The sequence below is a fragment of the Elephantulus edwardii genome, unplaced genomic scaffold, assembly GCF_000299155.1.
Source record: "Elephantulus edwardii isolate Elephantulus edwardi_28Jun2011 unplaced genomic scaffold, EleEdw1.0 scaffold00131, whole genome shotgun sequence".
Classification (NCBI taxonomy): domain Eukaryota; kingdom Metazoa; phylum Chordata; class Mammalia; order Macroscelidea; family Macroscelididae; genus Elephantulus; species Elephantulus edwardii.
In genome coordinates, this window is record NW_006399881.1 from 4,115,091 (window position 1) to 4,136,202 (window position 21,112).

General features: G+C 38.6%; 1 protein-coding gene across 1 annotated transcript in view; it reads right to left on the minus strand.

Moving 5' to 3' along the window:
- Nucleotides 1-21,112, minus strand: part of KIAA1210 (KIAA1210 ortholog) — a 72,807-nt gene that overhangs the window by 11,770 nt on the left and 39,925 nt on the right. Inside the window, exons 4-6 of the mRNA XM_006893818.1 lie at nucleotides 16,712-16,849; nucleotides 10,908-11,102; nucleotides 598-709 (exon numbers count right to left, since the gene is read on the minus strand). Of these exons, the coding sequence (XP_006893880.1) occupies nucleotides 598-709; nucleotides 10,908-11,102; nucleotides 16,712-16,849 (445 nt within the window). The remainder of the gene's footprint in view (nucleotides 1-597; nucleotides 710-10,907; nucleotides 11,103-16,711; nucleotides 16,850-21,112) is intronic.

Here is a 21,112-nt window from a genome sequence, read left to right on the forward strand (position 1 = left end):
GAAGAAGAAAACTATGATGGTCCATCTCCGGTTCTCACTCAGCCATTCCAATCTTAGCTGTGTAGTCAAAGTAAATGTAATCCAGAGTACTGTCAGAATCTCCTCTTCATTCTTTGTTATGCCCAGAATTCTGTATCATCTTGACTCAAACCAACTCATTTGAAAAAAAAAAGATAATTTGGGGACCAACTTGGTATTACTATCTGGTTCTGTTGCTGAGGGAGATCACACTGCAGGGGTAATGACTGACTGCCCTCAGAGAACAGAGCCCATTGAAGAACTCCACATGTCCAGTAGACTCAGAGGCGATTAAACGCACTTGGAAACAAACTAAACACCTCCATGATTGGACATTCACTTGGATAAAACGGGATCTCTATCTATACCCCCTACAAGTGGAAATGACATTCATTTGGCAATGGTTAGATGGAGAAATCTGGACGATCTTAGCATGCACCTTAAATGGAAATGTCTCTGAAAACCAAGGCATATAGCATCCTCTTTATACAGCTCTTGCAATGTAGCACTGCAGTTAAGCTAGAAATACATATTTCTAGATGAGGGTGAAGATATGTCAACCTGCAGTGTCTTTACTACCTTCTTTTGGTTGGGTCATCTTTTTTTCAATGCCAGCTTCTTTTGGTTGGGTCATCTTCTTTTCTGCATCATGAGTCTGTGGAAAGCTTGTCTCCTCACTCTTTGGTTGCACCTAAAACACAGAGAGAGTTTTAATGAAACTGAAGTTCCACACTTACCCCTTCATGGTTGCTAAAAGGAAATAAATACATCAACAAAGAGCCCCAAATGTTTTTGATATCCAAACAATTCTGCTGAGAACATAACAAGACCATTAGAGAGGAAAGTTGTTTCAATATCATGATCAGTTTACTCATTATAAATGTTTTGTTCACTGTGAGAGTTAGGGCTGACCCTCCTGCACACAAACTGCATAAGTTGATGGCCCTGATCTCATACCACTTCAGAGATAAAGGAAGACACTAAGGGAGAGAAAGCACAGAAGGTGAGACATTGCCACCCAGAATGAGCCTTTTGGAGTACTTGTGGGGAGGTGGTACTGTAACTTCCCTGGGGATTGACCCCTCCATTTGGGGATCCTAGTCTCTGTGGCTGCAAGGCCATCCCAGGGGCCAGACAGGAAAGAGAGTTTGAAACACAGAGCCACAATCAGGGGAAAGACTTTCAGCTTTCTCAATTGGCACGTTAAGCTCCAAAAAAGAGAGCTGACATGAAACCAGCTGCTGCCCCAGACAGAAACTGCTCAAGTGGAGCACCTTGTCTCATCCCACTAAGCCACTCCATAGATAGATGAGGATGATAGAGTTTGAGATGGGGGAATGCATTAAGGTGAGTTTCCTGGAGGGCTGCTTTGCAGAACAGAGAGAACCTGGAGGATATCAGGAAAGGTAAATTTTCCCAGAGAGGAATTTCAGTAGAGAGAGTGATTCACCCCATAGAGTGAACATTTCAACCTGCCAATTAATCAATAACATCATGATAAGAATTACTGACAACTCATGCAGATACAATAGAAAGGGCCTAGCACTTATGAAGAAAAACTTCACATCATGTCGATAAAGCAGCAGGCAGTTTCAAATACTTTGAGAAAACAAATTAAGCCTTCTCAAAAAAAAAAAAGAGGAGAGAATATTGCAGACACAGTGAATACCCCAGAGTCAAGAAGGCAGATGATATATGTTGATGTGGAGACATTCGAACAGTTATGAAAAAAAGTACAAATGATGGAAGAAACAATGGATACAGTCAAGAAAGCAGACACTCCAGAGACATAGAGCCAGAATAAATATATTGGAAAATTAGGAGCTTGTACAAGTGCAGAAGAAAATAAAAAAAGATGGAAGAAAGAATTGAAACTATAGATCAAGAGACAAAAACTTTAAAAAATCATCACAAGATAGTGTACAGCTAACACGATACATGAAAATGCAATCCAGATCATTAAGACCAAAATGGCAGAAGTATCCAACATGCTAGAGGGACAAAAAAGTAGAACAGTAGAGATGGAGCAGAGGGCCAGTGAGCTGGAAGCCAAGAACCTCAATGGAAACATACTAGAAGAAAAAAATCAGAGATAAGACATAAAGAAAATGAAGAAAACATTAGAATCATGTGGATTACATAAAAATGGAACAACACACATGTGGTTGGAATTCCAGAATATGAAAGGGATAGAGAAATCACTGAATAAATTGTGGAAGAGGTAGTAGATGAAAACTTCCCAAGTATTATAAATAATGAAGATATCCACCTTCAAGAAGCTCAGTGAACACCAAGTACACTAGACCTAAAAAGAAAAAAACATCAAGACATGTCATAGTCATATACTCCAAAATAAAAAATAAGAACAGACTACTAAAAACAACATGAGAAAGGCAAGAGTCACCTACAAACGAAAAGCAATAAGATTAAGTTCTGATTTTTCAGCAGAAACCATGCAAGCAATAAGACAATGAGATGGCATAAACAGAAAGTTGAAAGAAAACAACCACCAGCCAAGGATCCTGTACCCAGCAAAGCTCTCCATCAAATAGGAGGGAGAAATCACATCCTTTGCAGAAAAGAAAAGAACTTAAGGAATTTGGGGAAACAAGATCAAATCTACAAGAACTTTTAAGGACAGTCCTTCACACAGAAACCAAAGGAAAGTGAGTGGACCATAGTAATCAGAAACAACAAAAAGAGAAACACAGCAAAATGGCAATGATAAAACCTGTCCTGTCAATAATCACAATGTAAAAGACTAAATCCACCAATCAAGAGAAGAAGAGTAGCAGAATGGATTAAAAAAAAAAAGCCCTTCAATATGTGGTCTATAAGAGACACATCTAAGAAATGAAGAGAGAGATAGACTCAAAATCAAAGGCTTGGAAAAAATATAGCAAGCAAATGGCATCCACAAAAAAAGCAAGAATGGTGATACTAATCTCTGATAAAATAGATTTCAGAATGAAAACCACCATAAAAGAAAGGGCACTGTATAATGATCAAAGGCACAGTAGATCAAGAAGACGTAATCTTGACCAACATCTATGCATCAAATGATAGACTTGCTAAGTATGTAAAGCAACTGTTAAAAGAATTGAAGAAATAGCACCACAATAGAGGTAGGAGACTTTAACACACCACTTTCACCAAAGGATAGGTCAACTGAAAAGAAACTTAACAAATATGCAGAAGATCTAAACTCCACATTCAGCTAACTTGACCTTGTGACACTGCACCCAAATAAAACTCGGTTCACATTCTTCTCAAATGCACACGGGATATTTTCCAGAATTTATTACATATTAAGGCACAAAGCAAGCCTCAAAAAAATAAAAAAAATCATTGAGTGCATATAAATTATCTTCACAGACCACAATGCCATAAAACTAGAAATTAATCACAAGAGTATAAAGTTTATAAAGTCATCAATGTGGAAGCTAAATAACACCCTGCTTTTGGCTGACAGTCTGGGACTATTTCCAGGTTGGGAAGAGGAGTAGAATGCCCAGATTCTGCAAAGGTGTGTTTTCTGGTTTAGGGTTGAAACTAGGGTGTGGCTTTGCTCCAACAAGATGTGAGCTGATTGGATTTAAAAAGGCTTTTACATGTCAATGTCATGGATATTTGACCTGAAACTCAGTGTGCCTTTCATTCTAGTCATGGAACAGCAGTCATCCTTTCTCCCTCAGGCAGCAACAAGAGTGCAGGGGACAAAATTCTGATTTGTATGTTGAATTTACAGCCTTAACCAAGATCCTGTGTAACTTGTGTCAGAGTGTGCAAAGTGCAGCAAAGCCACGGTTGTCCATGTCATTTTAAAAAATACAGTGCTAATCTAGGTATCGTTGTAAAAACAAGTGGAATTAAAGACATTGTTTTTTCTGGAGATGGTTCTGTTAATACTGAACATAATAAGAGTAGGCTTGATTTCTAATACTTCCAAAATAAAAGATCTAGAAGTTAAAAAAAAAAAGGTTTTTAGGCCCTTAGGCCTGCAGCCCTCAGGCCTGGTTTTTGTGAATCTCCCAAACAAAACTGGCTTGGAAGCAGGAGTGGCATCCACTTCCAAAAAAAAAAAAAAAGTTTGCCTCCAGAAACTCTATGAACTTGTAGAAAAGATGAAAGTTTTGTGTTTAAGACTTTTGTTCATAGGGTTGCTATGGGTCATCTATAACTCTTAAGGTACTTAACAACAACAGAACATGATTAGGTTATAGAAGAAATAAAGAATGATATAAAAAATTTCCTTAGAAAAAAATGATAATGATAATACAACGCACCAAAACCTCTGGGATGCAGCTAGGGTAGTCTTCAGGGAAGAGGCAAATACATAAAAAAACAAAGAAAGAAGCAAAATTAATGATCTAACTCAACACCTTCATCAAATAGAAAAACCAACAATCTAACCCTACAGTCTCTAGAAGAGAGGAAAGTATAAGAACAATGAAATCAATGAGATAGAAAAACAACTAAAACCATCAACAAAACCAGGAGCTGGTTTTTCAAAAGGGTTCATAAGACTGACAACCACTGGTAAACTTAACAAAAGAAAGAAAGAAGAAGACACAAATAAATTGGTTAAGTAATGATAGAGGTGACATCACAACACAACCAGAGTAAATCAAATCTACAATATCAGAATATTTTGAAAAATTATACACTGTGACACCAATGTGTCAAATGCGATAATGGTTGCCCATGGTGGACAGTGTTTGGTGGAGCTCCCTGATTAAACAAGCTTGGAGGCAGGAGTAGCATCCACTTCCAAAACAGCTTGCCTCCGGAAACCCTATGAACCTGGAGAAATTATGAAAGTTATATAATTGTTGAGGTCTCTCATTCATAGGGTCGCTAGGAGTCATCTATGACTCAATGGTACTTAACAACAACAACATACTCCGATAAATTTGAAAACTTAGAGGAAATGGATAAAACTCATGCCTTATCCAGACTGACATGGACAGATGTAGAACACATAAGCAGATCCATCACAAAATAAGAAACTGAACAGGTCATAAAAAGGCTCCCCCACAAAAAAGTCCTGGACCAGATGGCTTCATGGCTGAATTCTACCAAACATTCAGAGAAGATTTATCACCAATCCTATTTAAATTATTTTTTAAAATAGGGGGAAAATAAATAGTCTATAAAACAAGCATAACCTTAATACCAAAACCAGGCAAAGATATTGCCAAAAAAGAAAGCTACAGACCAATAGCTCTCATGAATATAGATTAAAAAACTCTTTAACAAAATCCTAGCCAATAGAATCCAAGAGCACATCAAGAAAAAAATTCATCATGACCAAGTGGGATTTATAAGAGGTATGCAAGGGTGGTTCAACATAAGAAAAACAATCAATGTAATTCACCATATTAATAAAACAAATAACAAGAACAATATGATCTTAGCAATTGGTGCAGAAAAGGCATTTGACAAAATCCAACACCTGTTCCTGATTAAGACACTCAGCAAAATTGGAATAGATGGGAATTTCCTCAAGATAGTGCAAAGTATATATGCAAAACCAACAGCCAACATCATTCTCAATGGAGAAAGACTAAAAGCATTTTCTTTGCAAACAGGGACTAGATAAAGATGCCCACTTTTGCCACTTCTATTCAATATTGTATTGAAAGTGTTTGCTAGGGCAGTATGACAAAAGAAGTAAATAAAAGGCATCCTGATCAGCAAAGAGATGGTTAAAATATATGTAGATGGCATGACAGTGTACATAGAAAACTCCAAAGATTCAACAAAAACAAAAACTGTTAGAGCTAGTAGATTAATTTAGTAGAGTGGCAAGATATAGGATCAATCAATATTAAAAAATCAATGGGATTCCTCTACAGTAACAAAGAGAACTCAGCCAACCAAAGATTGAGATACCTGGGAAAGAACCTAACTAGAGACAGAAAAGACCTATACAAAGAAAACTACAGAAAATTTCTGTGAGACACAATAAAAGACTTAAATAAATGGGAAAATGTGCCTTGTTCATGGATAGGAAGACTCAATATTGTGAAAATGACAATTCTACCAAAAGCAATCTATATGTTCAATGCAATCCCAACATAGATACCAAATTCATTTTCCAAGGAGATCGAAAGGGAAATTATTAAGTTTATTTGGAGAGAAAAGAGACCAGAATAAGAAAACCATTTCTGAAAAACAAAGATGAAGTGTGAGGCATAGCCCTGACCTCAAAACACAGTGGTAGTAACCAAAATAGCATGGCACTAGTACAATGGCAGGCACATAGACCAATGGAACAGAATTGAGAATCCAGAAATGGACCCAGCTATCTATAGTCAACTGATAAGGAAATAAAAGGAGAAATTAGAACCTCTTCAACAAATGGTGCTGTCAAAATTGGACTATTACTTGCAGAAAGCTGAAACAGGATCCACATCTCACACTATACACAAAAATCAACTCAAGGTGGATCAGAGACCTGGGAGTAAAGCTCAAAACCATAAAGTTTATAGGAGACACACTAGGACCAAGCCTAGATAGCCTAGTCTATGGTATAAATAGATTCCCAAATACAGCCAGAAATGCACAATCTGGAGGAGATAAAATTGATGAATGGAACTTCCTAAAGATTAAATCCCTGAGCACATCAAAAACTTTCCCAACAAAGTGAAAAGAAAAACCTACTGATGGGGAAAAAACATTTGTCAATACCATCTCAGACAAGGATCTCATATCAAAAGTTACACAATCTTAACAGGGCTTCCACAAGAAAACAACTGGTAACACAATTATAAAATGGGCAAAAGACATGAAAAGACTTTTCACAGAGGAAGACATTCAGATAGCCAACAGACACATGAAGAAATTCTCAAAATCACTGGCAATAAGACAGATGCAAATAAAAACGACAGTGAGATACCTCTTACCACAATAGCAGTGGCAACGTTTAGTAGGACAGCAAGCAATAAATATTGCAAAGGATGTGGAGAGGTGGAAACTCTCATACACTGTTGGTGGGATTGTAAAATGGTACAACCACTCTGGAAGACAGTTTGGTGTTTCCTCAAGAAACTCTATATGATTCAGCTATTCCACTATAAGGAATAAACCCAGAGGAAATTAGAACTGAGATATAAATGGAGATCTGCTCACCAATGTTCACAGTAGCTTTATTCACCATCACAAAATATGGAATCAGCCCAAATATCCAACTACAACTGAATGGATTGAGAAATTGTGAAATACAATGGCATACTATGCAGCACTCAGGAGCAACAATTTCAAAAATACTACATAACTCAGCATTATGCTGAGTGAAATAACTCAGTCTCGTAGGGACAAATAATGCATAAGACCATTATTATAAACACAGAAGCATAACTAGTAAAACATATATGGAGACCCAAGGGGGGAAGGGGTGGAAGCAGAGTGGTGAGGATAGGTAGGTGCAAAACCACAAGGCTGCACAGTTTGGAGTGTGGCGGGAGGGGGCAAAGCAAATGAGAATAAAAAAAAAAAAAAGATAGAGTAATGATGGGCAAGGTCCAATGGTGATTGATTTTTATAAAACATAATGGATGGGAATGATTGTATTAAACACAGTATGAACAAAGAATAGTGTAAAACACAATTTATATAAACATTGTAAGCAACAAATATAAAATTTATTAAAAAATTATCTTGTTCAGATTTGGAGCTTCTGATCTCCGAGGGAGTCCCTGAGTGGTGTAAAGAGTTCATGCTGTTGTTGCTATGTGCTGTCAAGTTCAAACCAACTCCTAGCTGAAGGGCCCTCCAAGGGATTTTCAGTGACTACGAACCACATGGGATGAGATTGCCCCCCTTTCTCCACTGCAGATCCTGGTGGCTTTTCAGTTGTCAGCATAACCCATGAATCAAAAGACAACCAGAGCTTCTTAAAGAGTTCATACAATCAGCTGCTAACTGAAAATTTAGAGGCTGGAGTCCACCTAGAAGCACTTTGGAAGAAAGGTCTTGAATCTGCTCATGAAAAATCAGCCATTGAAATCCCTGTGAAGCACAGTCTGCTCTGCTACATATGAGGCTATCACCATTCAGAATCAACTTGACTGGTTTGGCTGGATATCTAAGTGACATGCACAAGAAACTAGTGAACCCCACTTAGATTCCTAAGTGACATGAACAAGAAATCAGTGAACCTCACTTAGAAGGTCTAAAAATGGGGTTGGTGGGTCTGACAACAGTCACATCTCCATCAACAATGGTATTCTCCAATTTGGCTTGCCAAGCTTGTGAGTCCAATTCAAATACTGTTTGACTTTGTTCCAGGGTATTTAGTGAAAGCATGAATTATGTTTTTCCAATTCCAAAGAAGAAAGGAGACTGGAGTTTTGTTGGGAGGGAATAGAGTTAAAGATGAAGGGTTCAGCCCTTACACCAAATGGGTTGGAATTAGCTTAGAATAAACAAAGTTTGCAGATAATTACAGTGTAGCTCTGGAAATGTCAGAGTAGTGCTGCACTGAATAGCATCTGGAATTTGCTTAGGATAAGCCTTTCTGGCATGCATTAAAGGCAGACATACAAATAAACCGTCATGCTCTCCCTTGAAGGGCCTTCAAAAACAGACTTGACTTTAGATTATTATTTTTTTTTTATCAATGGAGACTGATGAACCTGCATTCAAATAAGTGCTTCATCACCTCCTAGTTGAGTGACCTTGGAAGAGCTCTACTCTGATTCTTTGTCTCCTCATTAGGGATAAGGAAATATGTCTGGGAGGACTTGCATATCTGAGCCATTCTGTGATAGGAGCCTATGTATTGTAAAAGGCATTGGGATTTACCCATGCGTCAGGGGGAGTCATGGGAGTGGGAGATGAGTGGGCATTTCAGAGGCTATAGTTCAGGCTATTTCTCAGTGTGGCTACCAGAAGAAGCAAGAAGGGCCACAGTGCCCTTTCTCTCAGTCAACAGTTGCCATGTCCTATATCTGTGGTAAGGTATCCAGGGGATGATATAGATATAGAGCTTGGCACACAGTAACGGGTAACTTCCAAACTAAGGAGATCTTCATAGTGCTACCAGAGGACTCCTCTCACCTGACCCTGGCAACTATCCTTTAAATGTTGCTTTGTCTACTTTCTAAAACACACTGAGATGTCTAAGCTAGAGTCAACAGGGGTAGTAGAGAGACTCTGGACCAGTACTACCTCAGTGTTTGACTTTGGGCAAGTACATGAACTATCTGTGCTTTAATATAAGTCTTTCAGTCTTTTCTAGCTCTCATTTACAACCCTTTACTTAAAGTCCAAGGAACTCTGGTGGTGTAGTGTGTTGTGCTGTTAACCAATAGATTGATAGTTTGAATCTGTCATCCACTCTGTGGGAGAAAGGTGAACAGTCTCCTCCTGTGAAGATTTATAGCTTCAGAAAGCTGATGAAGACTTACTAGTTGGTTTGAGTCACAGCCCAGGATGGCTGGGAGATTGGCTATTTGACCAGAGTAAATTTTTCAGCTTGCTGGCACATCCTTTTAAACACCTATTATTGCTGTGTGCCATCAAATTGATTTATCTGATTCTATAAAGACCATGCTTGGAAAGGTGGAGGTCTGGTAAAGGAGAGGAAGACCCTTAATCAGGTAGATTGACACAGTGACTGACACAATGGGCTCTAGTGTGTCAGGAAGTGTGAGAATGGCACAAGACAGGACAGGATTCAGATCTGTTGTTCATAGGGTCGTTATGAGTTGTGCTCGATGGCACCTAACAACAACAACAAGATACTACTATGGAGTTTGTTATGACTCGTGGTAACTCTCCATCAGGTTTCCAAGGCAGTAAATCTTTATAATAGGAGACCACCTCATCTTTTTCCCCTTGAACAGCTGATGGGTTCTAATCATGATTGGCAGCCTAATCACTATGCTTCTGGGGCTTCTGGAAAGATAACAGTTAAGAAAATTTTATGGAGCATGTGGTGTCAAAGGTTTATTGTTCAAAATTACTTTCTTATCCACAGACTTTGACTTTGCCAAGTGGATAGAGTGTATTAGCCTATCAACAAGGGGATTGGCTAGTTTTGCCACTAAATGGAGCAGATTCAACAGCGGATTTTGGGAATCTCATCACCAGAAAAGAAGTAGAGAATTCCCATGCCACTCAGACCAGGGCCTACAGCAGCCACAGCAGAGAGCCAGAGACCAGATATGAAACAGAGCTGATCTTGAGATTGCCACCCCCTGGAACCAGAGTTAAGAGCCTTCATCGAAAATTTGTGGGAGGGCTGGGTGGGGAAAGCCATAATTGGTAGGATTAAGAGCTTTGGAACACTGGTCTAAAGCCATGAGGCTTAAGGGTGACGTGCCTGTGAGTACATTTTGGAAGTTGTTGTGACTGAGTGATTATATACTGCTGCCAGCCTGAAAGATAGTGTGTTGTTGTGTTGGTTTGAGTTTGGGTTTGTTTTTTTTTACCTCCCTAATAACCCCTATAATCATGAGTATAGTTCGGTATGCACTTTAAGCTATTGAAATGTATTTTGGACCCAGTAGAGCAGTAAAGTAAAATCAGTATTGGAATTAGTAGAAAGAGGTGCAGGAAGGTGGGGGACATGACTAACCTAATGGGAATTGGTTTTCTGTTGTGGTTGTTGTTGGTTGGGACAGTTCCCCTTGTGGAGTTAGTAGAGATCAGATAATGGCCATCTCCATGTGGCCCTTGCTCTTTTTACAGAGCAGTTCTACTGTCATGTGGTCACTATGAGTTTAGATCCATACCACAGTACCTAATGACAACAGTATCAAGAATATGAGTTCTCTAAATCACAGAATTTTCCTTGGGCAAATTGCAAATGTTGGAACTCTTTTTTCATTTCATAAAGAAATAATACAAGGACTTATTCCTGAGCTTCCTGAAGGACTTACGATCACTTGAGAAGTCCTTGTGATCTTTTGTTTCCGGGGGTTTAAAGACATCTTGTGTTTCGCAGCTGAAGAGTCTAAACAGCCCTGGGAGGTAGCTGGAGTGCTGAAATCAGGACACACCACAGTTCTGCTTGGAGAGCTGAGCGTAGTCAAAGATTGTGAGCAACAAGGTTCAGAGGATGCCTCAGAAGAGCTCTGGAGCAAGTGAGAGAAAAGAAACTAATCAACTCTACATGCTGTCACTCATCTCAAAACCAGAAAAGTCCAGTGGCTGAAGAATTTCTTATGAAGAAAGTCATCAACTGCTGTTATTTGAGTCAACTAGGACTCATAGTAACACTAAGAGCAACAGATTAAAACCTTGCCTTATCCTGTGCCATTCTCATGATTTCCAACATTCACATTGTTGCAGTCACTATGTCAATCTACCCTGTTGAGAGTTGTGAGCTCCTAAGGTTAAAAAGCACTAAAAAATGAGGAGAAACAGTTGCAAACACCATTAACAATTGGAATATAAAATGTACAAAGTATGAATCCAGGAAAACTGGAAGTTGTCAAAAGTGAAACGGAATGCATAAAAATTGACATTAAAAGCATTAGTGAACTGAGATAGACTAATGTTGGCCATTTTGAATCAGACGGGACAAACTGAAGAGGGATGATAAGGCATTCAGTATCAAAAGGAGGATTTTCAGACCTATCCCAAAGTACAATGCTGTGAATGATGTTGTTGATGTGAGCTGTAGCGTCATAACTGACATATAGCTGGCCCTCCATCAGATTTTCAGAGGTGAATTCAAAACATATGCCTTTGAGACTGAAGTGAATGTTCTGGGGACTAGAATTGAACTCTATATCTAACGAATCTGAAAAGCATGTCCCAATAACACAAAGAAGAGAACTCTTCCTCTGCTTGAAGATGATATAAAGAATATTTGTATCACCAGCTTGGGCATGTGGTATGAATAAGAATCTGTGAGGATTAAATAATCAAGAAGAATCAGTTCTAAATTTATATTGTCTCCATTGTTCAGAACCCTGAAGAACACTAGGCCACCAAAACTGTAAGTGATAGGATAGAAAATATGGCCTTGAGTGCATCTGAAGTGAATTTAAAGGCCATTTTAAGATTAGATTTAACTCATTAAACATTAATGATTGAAGACCAGACAAGTTGTAGAATCGTATTAAAGATATCCATGAAGAAAGCAAAAGGTCATTACAATCAGGGTCTTGACAGTGTTCATTCCTTCTCTTGTTTTGCATGTCTGCTTATGAGCCTTGGCCTCCCTTGGAACGCCCTCATTTTCTTGGTGTTTATCTTCCCTTTGGTTGTACACTGGTCTTTTTTATATCTCAAACTATTAAGTTTAAGACCCAACCTACACTTTATAGGGAGCTCTGGTGGCCTAGTGGTAAGAAGCTGCACTGCAATCCCAAAGACATGTGGTTAGATCTACCAGCTGTTCCGCAGAAGAAGGATAGGCAATGTTCTCCTGTGTGATGAACTGCCTCTGAAAACTGCTGGAGGGTCAACTATGGGTTGGTTCCAACTTGTTGGTGCACAACAACAACTACATATTATAGCCTCGTTAGCATAACAAAAGAATTCTTCTCTTTTTCAAACAGTGCCATATTTTTAACTATAGGGGTTAGAATTCCAAAATCCTATTGGGGGGGGGGCAAAATACATCCTATAACACAAATGACAGTCACAGATAACGATGAGAAGAATAGGAATTTCAGAATATTTAATTGTGTTCATGTGAAGCCTATACATAGACCGAAAAGCAGCCATTCTAATAGAACAAGGAGATACTGCCTGTTTAAAATCAGGAAATATGTGTATCAGTGTTGTATCCTTTCTCTTCACATATTCAACCTGAGCGCTACACAAATTAGAGAGACTGGAGTATATAAGTAAGAATATGACATCAGGATTGGAGGAAGACTCATTAACAACATGTGTTATGTAGATGACACAAACCTTACTTGTACAAAGTGAAGACTTGAAGCACCTACTGAAGATCAAAGACTATGGCTTGAAAGCTGTAATATAGTTTACATCTCAAGATAAAAATTTAAAAATACTTTGAGGAACAAAGTAAGACCTAATGAACAAGAATATCAGTGATAGGGCCTTGGAATAGACTTAGCAGGCTCTCCAAGTGAGTCTGGGGATGGGGGCAAGGTTGAGAACAACTGCCTAGTCCTCTGACATGAAGAGAAAAGTTCTTGTTTAAAAATAGAAACCCAGAATGCTCCTAAACAGGTCCATCAGATGCCTTAGAGGAGGAATCTGTGATATCTGGATTCTCTCTGGGATATGGGGCTCTTTTTTGAGGCCCTTCCCATTCCCCTAGGTCATACTGGTTAGGAGCAACCTGGGCAAGTTATCACAGGACCCAACCACAGGGTAGTATAAGAAAAGCAAACCTAATCTCTTTCTGAAAGTACGTGGAAGAAACAGAACTTCTTTCCCTACTTCCTCAACTTCCCTTCCCCTACTCTTTCCTGCACTCTGTACAGTCCCTCTCTATACTCAGTGTGCTAATACACACCCTGACAGATTTTCATTCCTTATCTGGTGGCCTAGTGGTAAGAAGCAGAACTGCAATCTCCAAGGCACACAGTTTGAATCCATCAGCTGCTCTGCAGGAGAAGGATGGGCAATCTCCTTCTGTGTGATTTACTGCATTTACTGACTCTGAAAACCCACTGAAGGGTCAGGTTCAGATTTGACAGCACACAACAACAAACACTTGTGTTTTAGAAAGAAGTTAGCACAGTCTCCTGATTAACATCTGAAATTAAATGAACTCCTGGGAAATGTGTCAGGCCTAATACCCACTAGCCTAGGATCTTTCTTGGGAAGGAATTGTGTAGGGCTTAGGACCCAGGAGAAAAATCCTTTAGCACTGCTTTGCTATTATAATATACTTTGATTTGTGTATATATAGGAATAAACTAATTGTAAGGTATTTTTTTAAATTACATTCTCATTACTCTGCAGAATTTCAGTTATGGGAAGACACGCAACAAAATGGATTGGCATAGTGGGTGTAACAAAAGGCTCAAACAACAGAAATTGTAAGGATGGTACAGGGTCAGGCAGACTTCCCTATGAGCAGGAGGTAACTCAACAGCACCTAGCAACAGCAGCAACAAGGATTAGGTCCTCAACTAATATAATGGAATAATTAGCACCTACTTCTCCCCTACTAAAACATGTTAATAGCAATATTTATCATTCAATGGTATTAAAGTTAGGACACTTAATCCACTGAAACTATAAGTACCTGCTTAGCTGAGACACCCTTCATTCAAGTGTGAAAACGGATTTGTTTGTATGTATATGACTTCTTTTTAATTACTTTCCTCTCATGCAGAGCAAAATTAAAGAAAATTTATAGATTCTTTTTCTAGACAAAATTTCCTTGTTTCTATGAAATGTAGATGAAGATGACCCAAGTCAGACAGTTGGTAAGTGCCAGGGAACCATAACCAGGAAGATTCTCTGATTCAAGTATGCGCTAGAGTTGGTAGTCAGACCCTAAGAAATATTGCCTGCCAAGGAAAACTTGTGTTTCTTTGAGTGGTAAAAGCTGAGGTCAGGCAAAGTGTTACAGTAGCTCGTTTTTGCACATATGTTAAGGAGAGATGGAATATCTGGGTGGTGCAAATGGTTAGCATACTGGTCTGCTTAGTGATAAACTGAAGATCCAAGTCTTCTTGAGAATGCCTTGGAAGAAAAGGGTGCTAGTGATCTACTTTCCCCTAAATTAGCCATTAAACCTTCTATGGAATACAGATCTACTCTGACAGACATGAGGTTGCCAAGAGTTATAATGATTGACAGCTTCAGAAGTCCAATGGAAGGTGGCTAGGAGTTGGAATCAATTTGGCAGCAGTGAGTTAGGGCTTGGGAGTTTGGATTGACTTCATAATCAATAGTTAAATACATAAATCCTAAAACTATAATAATAATAATTTTAATAATAATTTTGTAGTTTATGGCATAAAATAAACTATCAAATATAACCCAAAATACACAATCAGTGAAGAGAAACTAAGCTATTAGGATCTTGTTATAATAAGATCCTGATGTGTATCTAAAGACTTCTCAAAAAAAGTAGAAAGAACCTACAAAATGGGGAAATATTTGATAGTGACATATCTGACAAGGGACTGATCTCTAAAATTTGTAGAAAACTATAATATCTCATAAAGAAAAAGACAACTCAATTGCAAAATAGGCATAGGATATGAAAATATACTTCACCAGAGAAGACAATCTTAACCAACAAACACATGAACAACTATTCAAGTTCATTAGCTATTATTTGTTGTGATGATGTGTCGATGAGTTGCCTGTGACTCATAGCAACCCTATGCACAATAGCTCTGAAACCTGTTCTATCTTGAGCCAATCTGTCTCCAACACAGCTGCCCCTATTACCCCAGTCACTGTGTCAATCCATCTCATCCAGGGTCTCCCTCTTCTGCATTGTCCCTCCACCCTTCCAAGCCTTAGCTCTTAGACAATTGTAAATCAGAAAATAAGGTAGCATCTCACCCCAGCAGCAACAACAAAGTCCAATAAGACAGCTAACAACAAATGATTCCTTGGAGCCACTAGTTGATTTAAACTGTTTGAGGCATATGACCTTTGGGGAAGCAGTGCAAGATGAAAATATATAAAAGCCTTTGAGACCAAGGAGCTCTGGTAATGTAGTCCATAGGTTGTTGTGCTGCTAATTAAAACCTTAGAGACTAGGCAAAAGCAATGCTTAGGGGTCAATTTATAGCAAAAACCACACACACCAAAAAAGAAGACTCAAAACTAACATCTTAACTCACCAAGTCCAAAAGTTCGAACACAAAAAAAGCCTACAGTTTCCAAAAAAAAGACAATAATAAAAGAGCAAAAGTAAACAAAACCAAAAACAATAGAAACACATAAGATTATATGTTGCTTCTTCAGAAAATTAACAAAATTGTCAAACCTCTGGCTAATTTAGCAAAGGATAGAAGGATAATGCATAAATAATATAAGAAACTAAACATGTTATGCTACAACAAAACCAATGAAAAGAAAAATATTAGGAACAGAATATGTACTAAAAAATTGAAAGCAAAAACAATGGACAAATTTCTAGAAACAGACGGTTTACTTAAACTAACACAGAATGAGGCAGAAAATGTGAATAAGCACCCCCCACCCCCAACACACACAAATGAACAGGTCATAAAACAACTTCCAACAAAAAAGTCTTGGACCAAACAGCTTCACTAGAAAATTCTACCAAACATTCAGAATCCAGAACATGGAGAAGGGTGGAATACCCTCAAACTCAGTTTATGAAGTAAGCATAATTCTGATAATAAATCCAGGTAAAGGAACGAACACAGTGAGAATTACAGACCAGTATCTCCCATAAACATAGACTAAGAAAAATCCTATCACCAGATATTACCAATAACAAACATCATTATATGCTCTATCCTTTGAGATGATGGGATTTGTAACTTTAGAGACTTCACTTCTGCTCAAATATCTTAATTTTTCTCTTCCTGAAATAATTGAAAACATCTACAAAATATTATTTTTAAATAATATTTATTTTAATTGTGATTTTTATTACTTTATGGAAAATGTCAATAACTATGTCTACCAAAAGGCAAGAATTATAGCTCTTTTCTCAAATGATCCCAGTTGACTCAAAGCAAGAGGAAAGGGTGTAAGAAGAAATTATGGCTCTAATATATGGCCACTAGCCTGCCTCTTAGTGTTGGGCTCTTACCTTCTTAGCTGTCAAGACCTTGGGGGACAAAGTCTTCTGTCTGCTTGCATTTGACTCTTCAGGCAGAACGACTTCTTCATATACGTCACATGTTAAATACGGACTGATCCTGGATTGGCGAATGAGACTCCGTGAACTCTGTCACCAGGAAGAGAGAGGAAAACGTTAAACATGTGTAATTTCTCCAAGTCATTGGTATTCTCTTGTTGATTGAAGAACCAAGAACTCTGTATCCTCACAGATAAACGCATATAAAATGCTCAGGAAAGAATTCCCTGCTGTCTTCACTTCTAGAGTCAAATTCAGACCAAAGACCAACAACTTTGGATTATTCTCTGGGTTGCTGCACATCTTTCCCACTCTCCAAATAAAAACTGAAACTTCAAATGGTGTGCTGGTTCAAAAACACATTACAGGTGTTATTTCTCAACTCATTCTGAGCACAGATATTATTTCATTCTGATTCCTAGTTTGATTTTTGACCCTGTCATTCAGAGTCTGAGTCTCATGGTTACAATCTGAATTCCACGTGCATTTTACAATTATAGTTCTTATTATTTTAGGAATTATCTGAATTGAGTCTTAACTGTGTTTTTTTGTTGTTGTTGTTGTTGCTTATTTTAATCTTTCAAGACTGATTTGCTGGAAATGTTAGAAAACCTAAAGAATACATGTTGTTTAGAAGGGCTTTACTAGGCTTTTTATAAAACTAGTTAAAAGTATTAGTTTGGGTCACCCTTAAGATTTACCAGGCTTATTTCGTTTCTGTCAGTTGAAGTTCATGGGATACTTGAATTTGAGGCACTAATTCTAAGTGTGGTCCTCTTGATGCAGAGCAGCTGGTGGATTTGAACCATGCACCTTTTGGTTGACAGTGCAGTTTCTTACCACTAGGCCACCAGAGTTCCCTACCAAGCCACCTTGTCCTATCTTACACCGACTACAAATCTCCATCATGCTCAAACCCATTATTACAGTCATTATGTCAACTCATCTTGTTGAGAGCCTTCCTCTCTTTCATTGGCCCTCCACCTTCCCCAGCATGATGCCTTTTTCCAAGAACTGGCCCTTCCTACAACGTGCTTCAAGTATGAGACAAAGTTTAAAAATCTTTGTCTCTAAAAAGCATCTTGGTTGAACTTGTTCTTTGGCAGTGCATGGTATATACAGTATTCTTCTTATACGTCTTCTCCCCTTAAAAGCTTGTCTATTGTTTGTCTGAAAGTTGAGCACCAAGGATGAATTTTGCTCCAGACTCTAAGAGTAATTAAGAACCATACTGTTAGGGGTTCCACCAGTCTCTATTGCATCAGCAATCTTGCCCATTTCTGTATTTTTGCTTTTTGTTCTGCATTTCCCTCACTCTATCCAGGATTTTCTATTGTGATCCCTTTAGGAGTGGTTAGCAAGTAGTGATAGCTAGGCACCATCTAGTTCTTCTGATCTCAGAGATCTGAAGCTGAGGTTCACATGGTGCATTAATCCTTTAGGGAGTTGTGGTGGACTAGGCCATAGGGAGTTATGTTACTAATTCAAAGGTCAAGCCTCTCTGGCTGTTTTAATCCATAAGAGGGTCCTCAGGAGAAAGATGAGAAATCTCCTGTGTCATTTGTTGTTTTTATTGTGCTGTCCAGTCACTTGTGACTCATAGCGACCCTAATGTATGACAGCTCTGAACCCAGCACTATCTTGAGCCAACATCATTGTCTTTGACACACCTACTCCCATTACCTCAGTCACTGAATCAATCCATCTCATCAAGGATCTTGCTCTTTTGAACTATCCCTCCACCCTTCCAAGCATGATGTCCTTCTCTAAGAACTGGTGAGTCCCTCCTTGTAACATGCTCTAAGTATGTCCAATGGAGCTTCAAAATCCTTGCTTCCAAGGAGCAGCCTAGTTTCACTCTCTCTAGGATCAACCTGTCTGTTCTCCTAGCAGTTCATGGTATATTCATCACTCTTCTCCAGCACCACAACTCAAACGCAACAATTCTTCTATCATCCTTAGTCATTGTCCAACTTTAGGATGCATACCAAGTAATTGTGAAGACCATGGCTTGGATCAGGCATAACTTAGTCTTTAGACTGACAATGTTGCTTTTCAGTACTTTGGCAAGATCCCCAACAGCAGATTTTCACAATGCAATTAATCTTTTTTTTTTTTCATTTTAATGAAAGTTTACAGAGACTTTGGATTTCCAGTCATTCATTGTTGTACAATTTCCTTCCTCCCGACCCCTCCCTCCCAGTTCACTTTTCTCTTTGAAAAGTAAAAAAAAGGTAAAATTCTTTCATTGTTATACAACACCCCTCCCACCAGTCCACTGCACTATGCAGTTTTCTTCCTGGACTCTTGTTATGACAATAATACCTAATCATATATTCCTCCAAAACAGTTCTCTCTCTCATCTGTTTCAATGCAGTATACATTATTTATACCCTGTTAGTTTCCCCCCAACTCCGATGTCAGACCCACTTTACAACAGTGGCACTATGCAGTATTTATACTTTTCTTACTGAGATATTTCACTCAGCATAATGTCCTCCAGGGTCACCCATATTGAATAATATTGCATGAGTTCCTTGTTTTTCAATGGAGTATAGTATTCCATTGTGTGAATATACCACAGCTTCTCTATCCATTCGTTTTATGATGGGTACTTGGGTTGTTGCCAGCTCTTTGCTTTTGTGTACAAAGCCGCAATAAATATGGGTATGCATATATCTGTTTGGATGGCAGTTCTGGTCTCTTTAGGGTATATTCCCAGTAGTGGAATTACTGGGACAAATGGTATTTCTATCTGAATCTTTTTGAGAAAGCGCCATATCTCCTTCCATAGTGGTTGCACCGTTTTACACTCCCACCAATAGTGAATAAGGGTTCCAGTTTCTCTGCAACCTTGCCAGCATTTGATGTTTGCTGTTCCGTTAAATTTTGCTATTCTTACTGGAGTGAGAGGATTTTTCAAAGCAGTTCTGATTTGCATCTCTCTTAGAGCTAGGGATTTTGAACATTTCTTCATGTGTTTGTTCACCATCTGAATGTCTTCTCTGGTGAAGTGTCTGTCCATATCCTGTGCTCATTTTTCAATTGGTTTGATTTCCTTTATTTTGTTGTTGTGCTCAAGTATTTTATAAATTCTAGATATAAGTCCCTTAACGGACATGTCATTACCAAATATTTTTTCCAGTCTGTGGCTTCTCTTTTTACCCTGTTGGAGAACTTTTTGGATGTTCATAGGGATTTGATTCGTAGAAGGTCCCATTCATTTATTTATCCTCTCCTGGTGGTAGGTTTTCAGGATACTTGGAAGACTGTTCATGTCGTGGATTAGGACTTCTAGAGTTCTTCCAAGTTTTTCTTTAATGAAGTTTATAGTCCTTGGTTTTAGTCGTAGGTCCATTATCCACTTTGAGTTAGTTTTTGTGTATGGAGTGAGGTGTGGCTCCTGCTTGAGTCTTCTGCAGATAGTTTTCCAATTTTTCCAACACCATTTGTTTAAAAGGCTGTAGTTTCCCCACTTATCTGATTTCATCTCCTTGTAAAAATCAGTTGACCATAGATAGATGGGCTGATTTCTGGGTTCTCAATTCTATTCCATTGATCTATGTGTCTGTCATTATACCAGTACCACGCTGTCTTGACCACTACAGCACTATAGTAGGATTTGAAATCAGGAAGTGAGATTCCACCTACCTTGTTTGTCTTTTTAAGGAGTGCTTTGCTTATTCCATTCCAAATGAAAATTGGAAATTGCCTTTTCCATCTTGTTGAAGAATTGAATTGGTATTTGTATTGGGATTCCATTGAATATGTAAATTGCCTTTGGTGGTATTATTTTCACAATATTGAGTCTTCCTATCCATGAGCAAGGTATATTCTTCCATTTCTCCAGGTCTCTTTTGGTTTCTTGTAGTAATGCTTTGTAATTTTCTTTGAATAGATCCTTTGTGCTTCTGGTTAGATTTATTACCAAGTATTTAATCTTGTGACTCTGTATTGTCTTTGTCACTGTGTTGTTGTTGTTATGTGCTGTCCAGTCGCTTGCCACTCATAGCGACCCTATGTACAACAGCTGTAAACTCTGCTCTGTCCTGTGCCAATCTCATTGCTTCCAACACACTCATCCCGATTGCCCCAGTCACTGAATCAATCCATCTCTCAGAGGGCCTTCCCCTCCTGCACCTGCCCTCCACCCTCCCAAGCATGATGTCCCTCTCCAATGACTGGTCTCTCCTTACATCATGACCAAATTATGTCAGACGAAGCCTCAGAATCCTTGCCTCCAAAGAGCAGTCCGGTTTACCCCTCTCCAGGATGGATCTGTTTGTTCTCTTAGCAGTCCATGGCACATTCAGCACTCTTCTCCAACACCAAAGCTCAAAAGTATCAATTCTC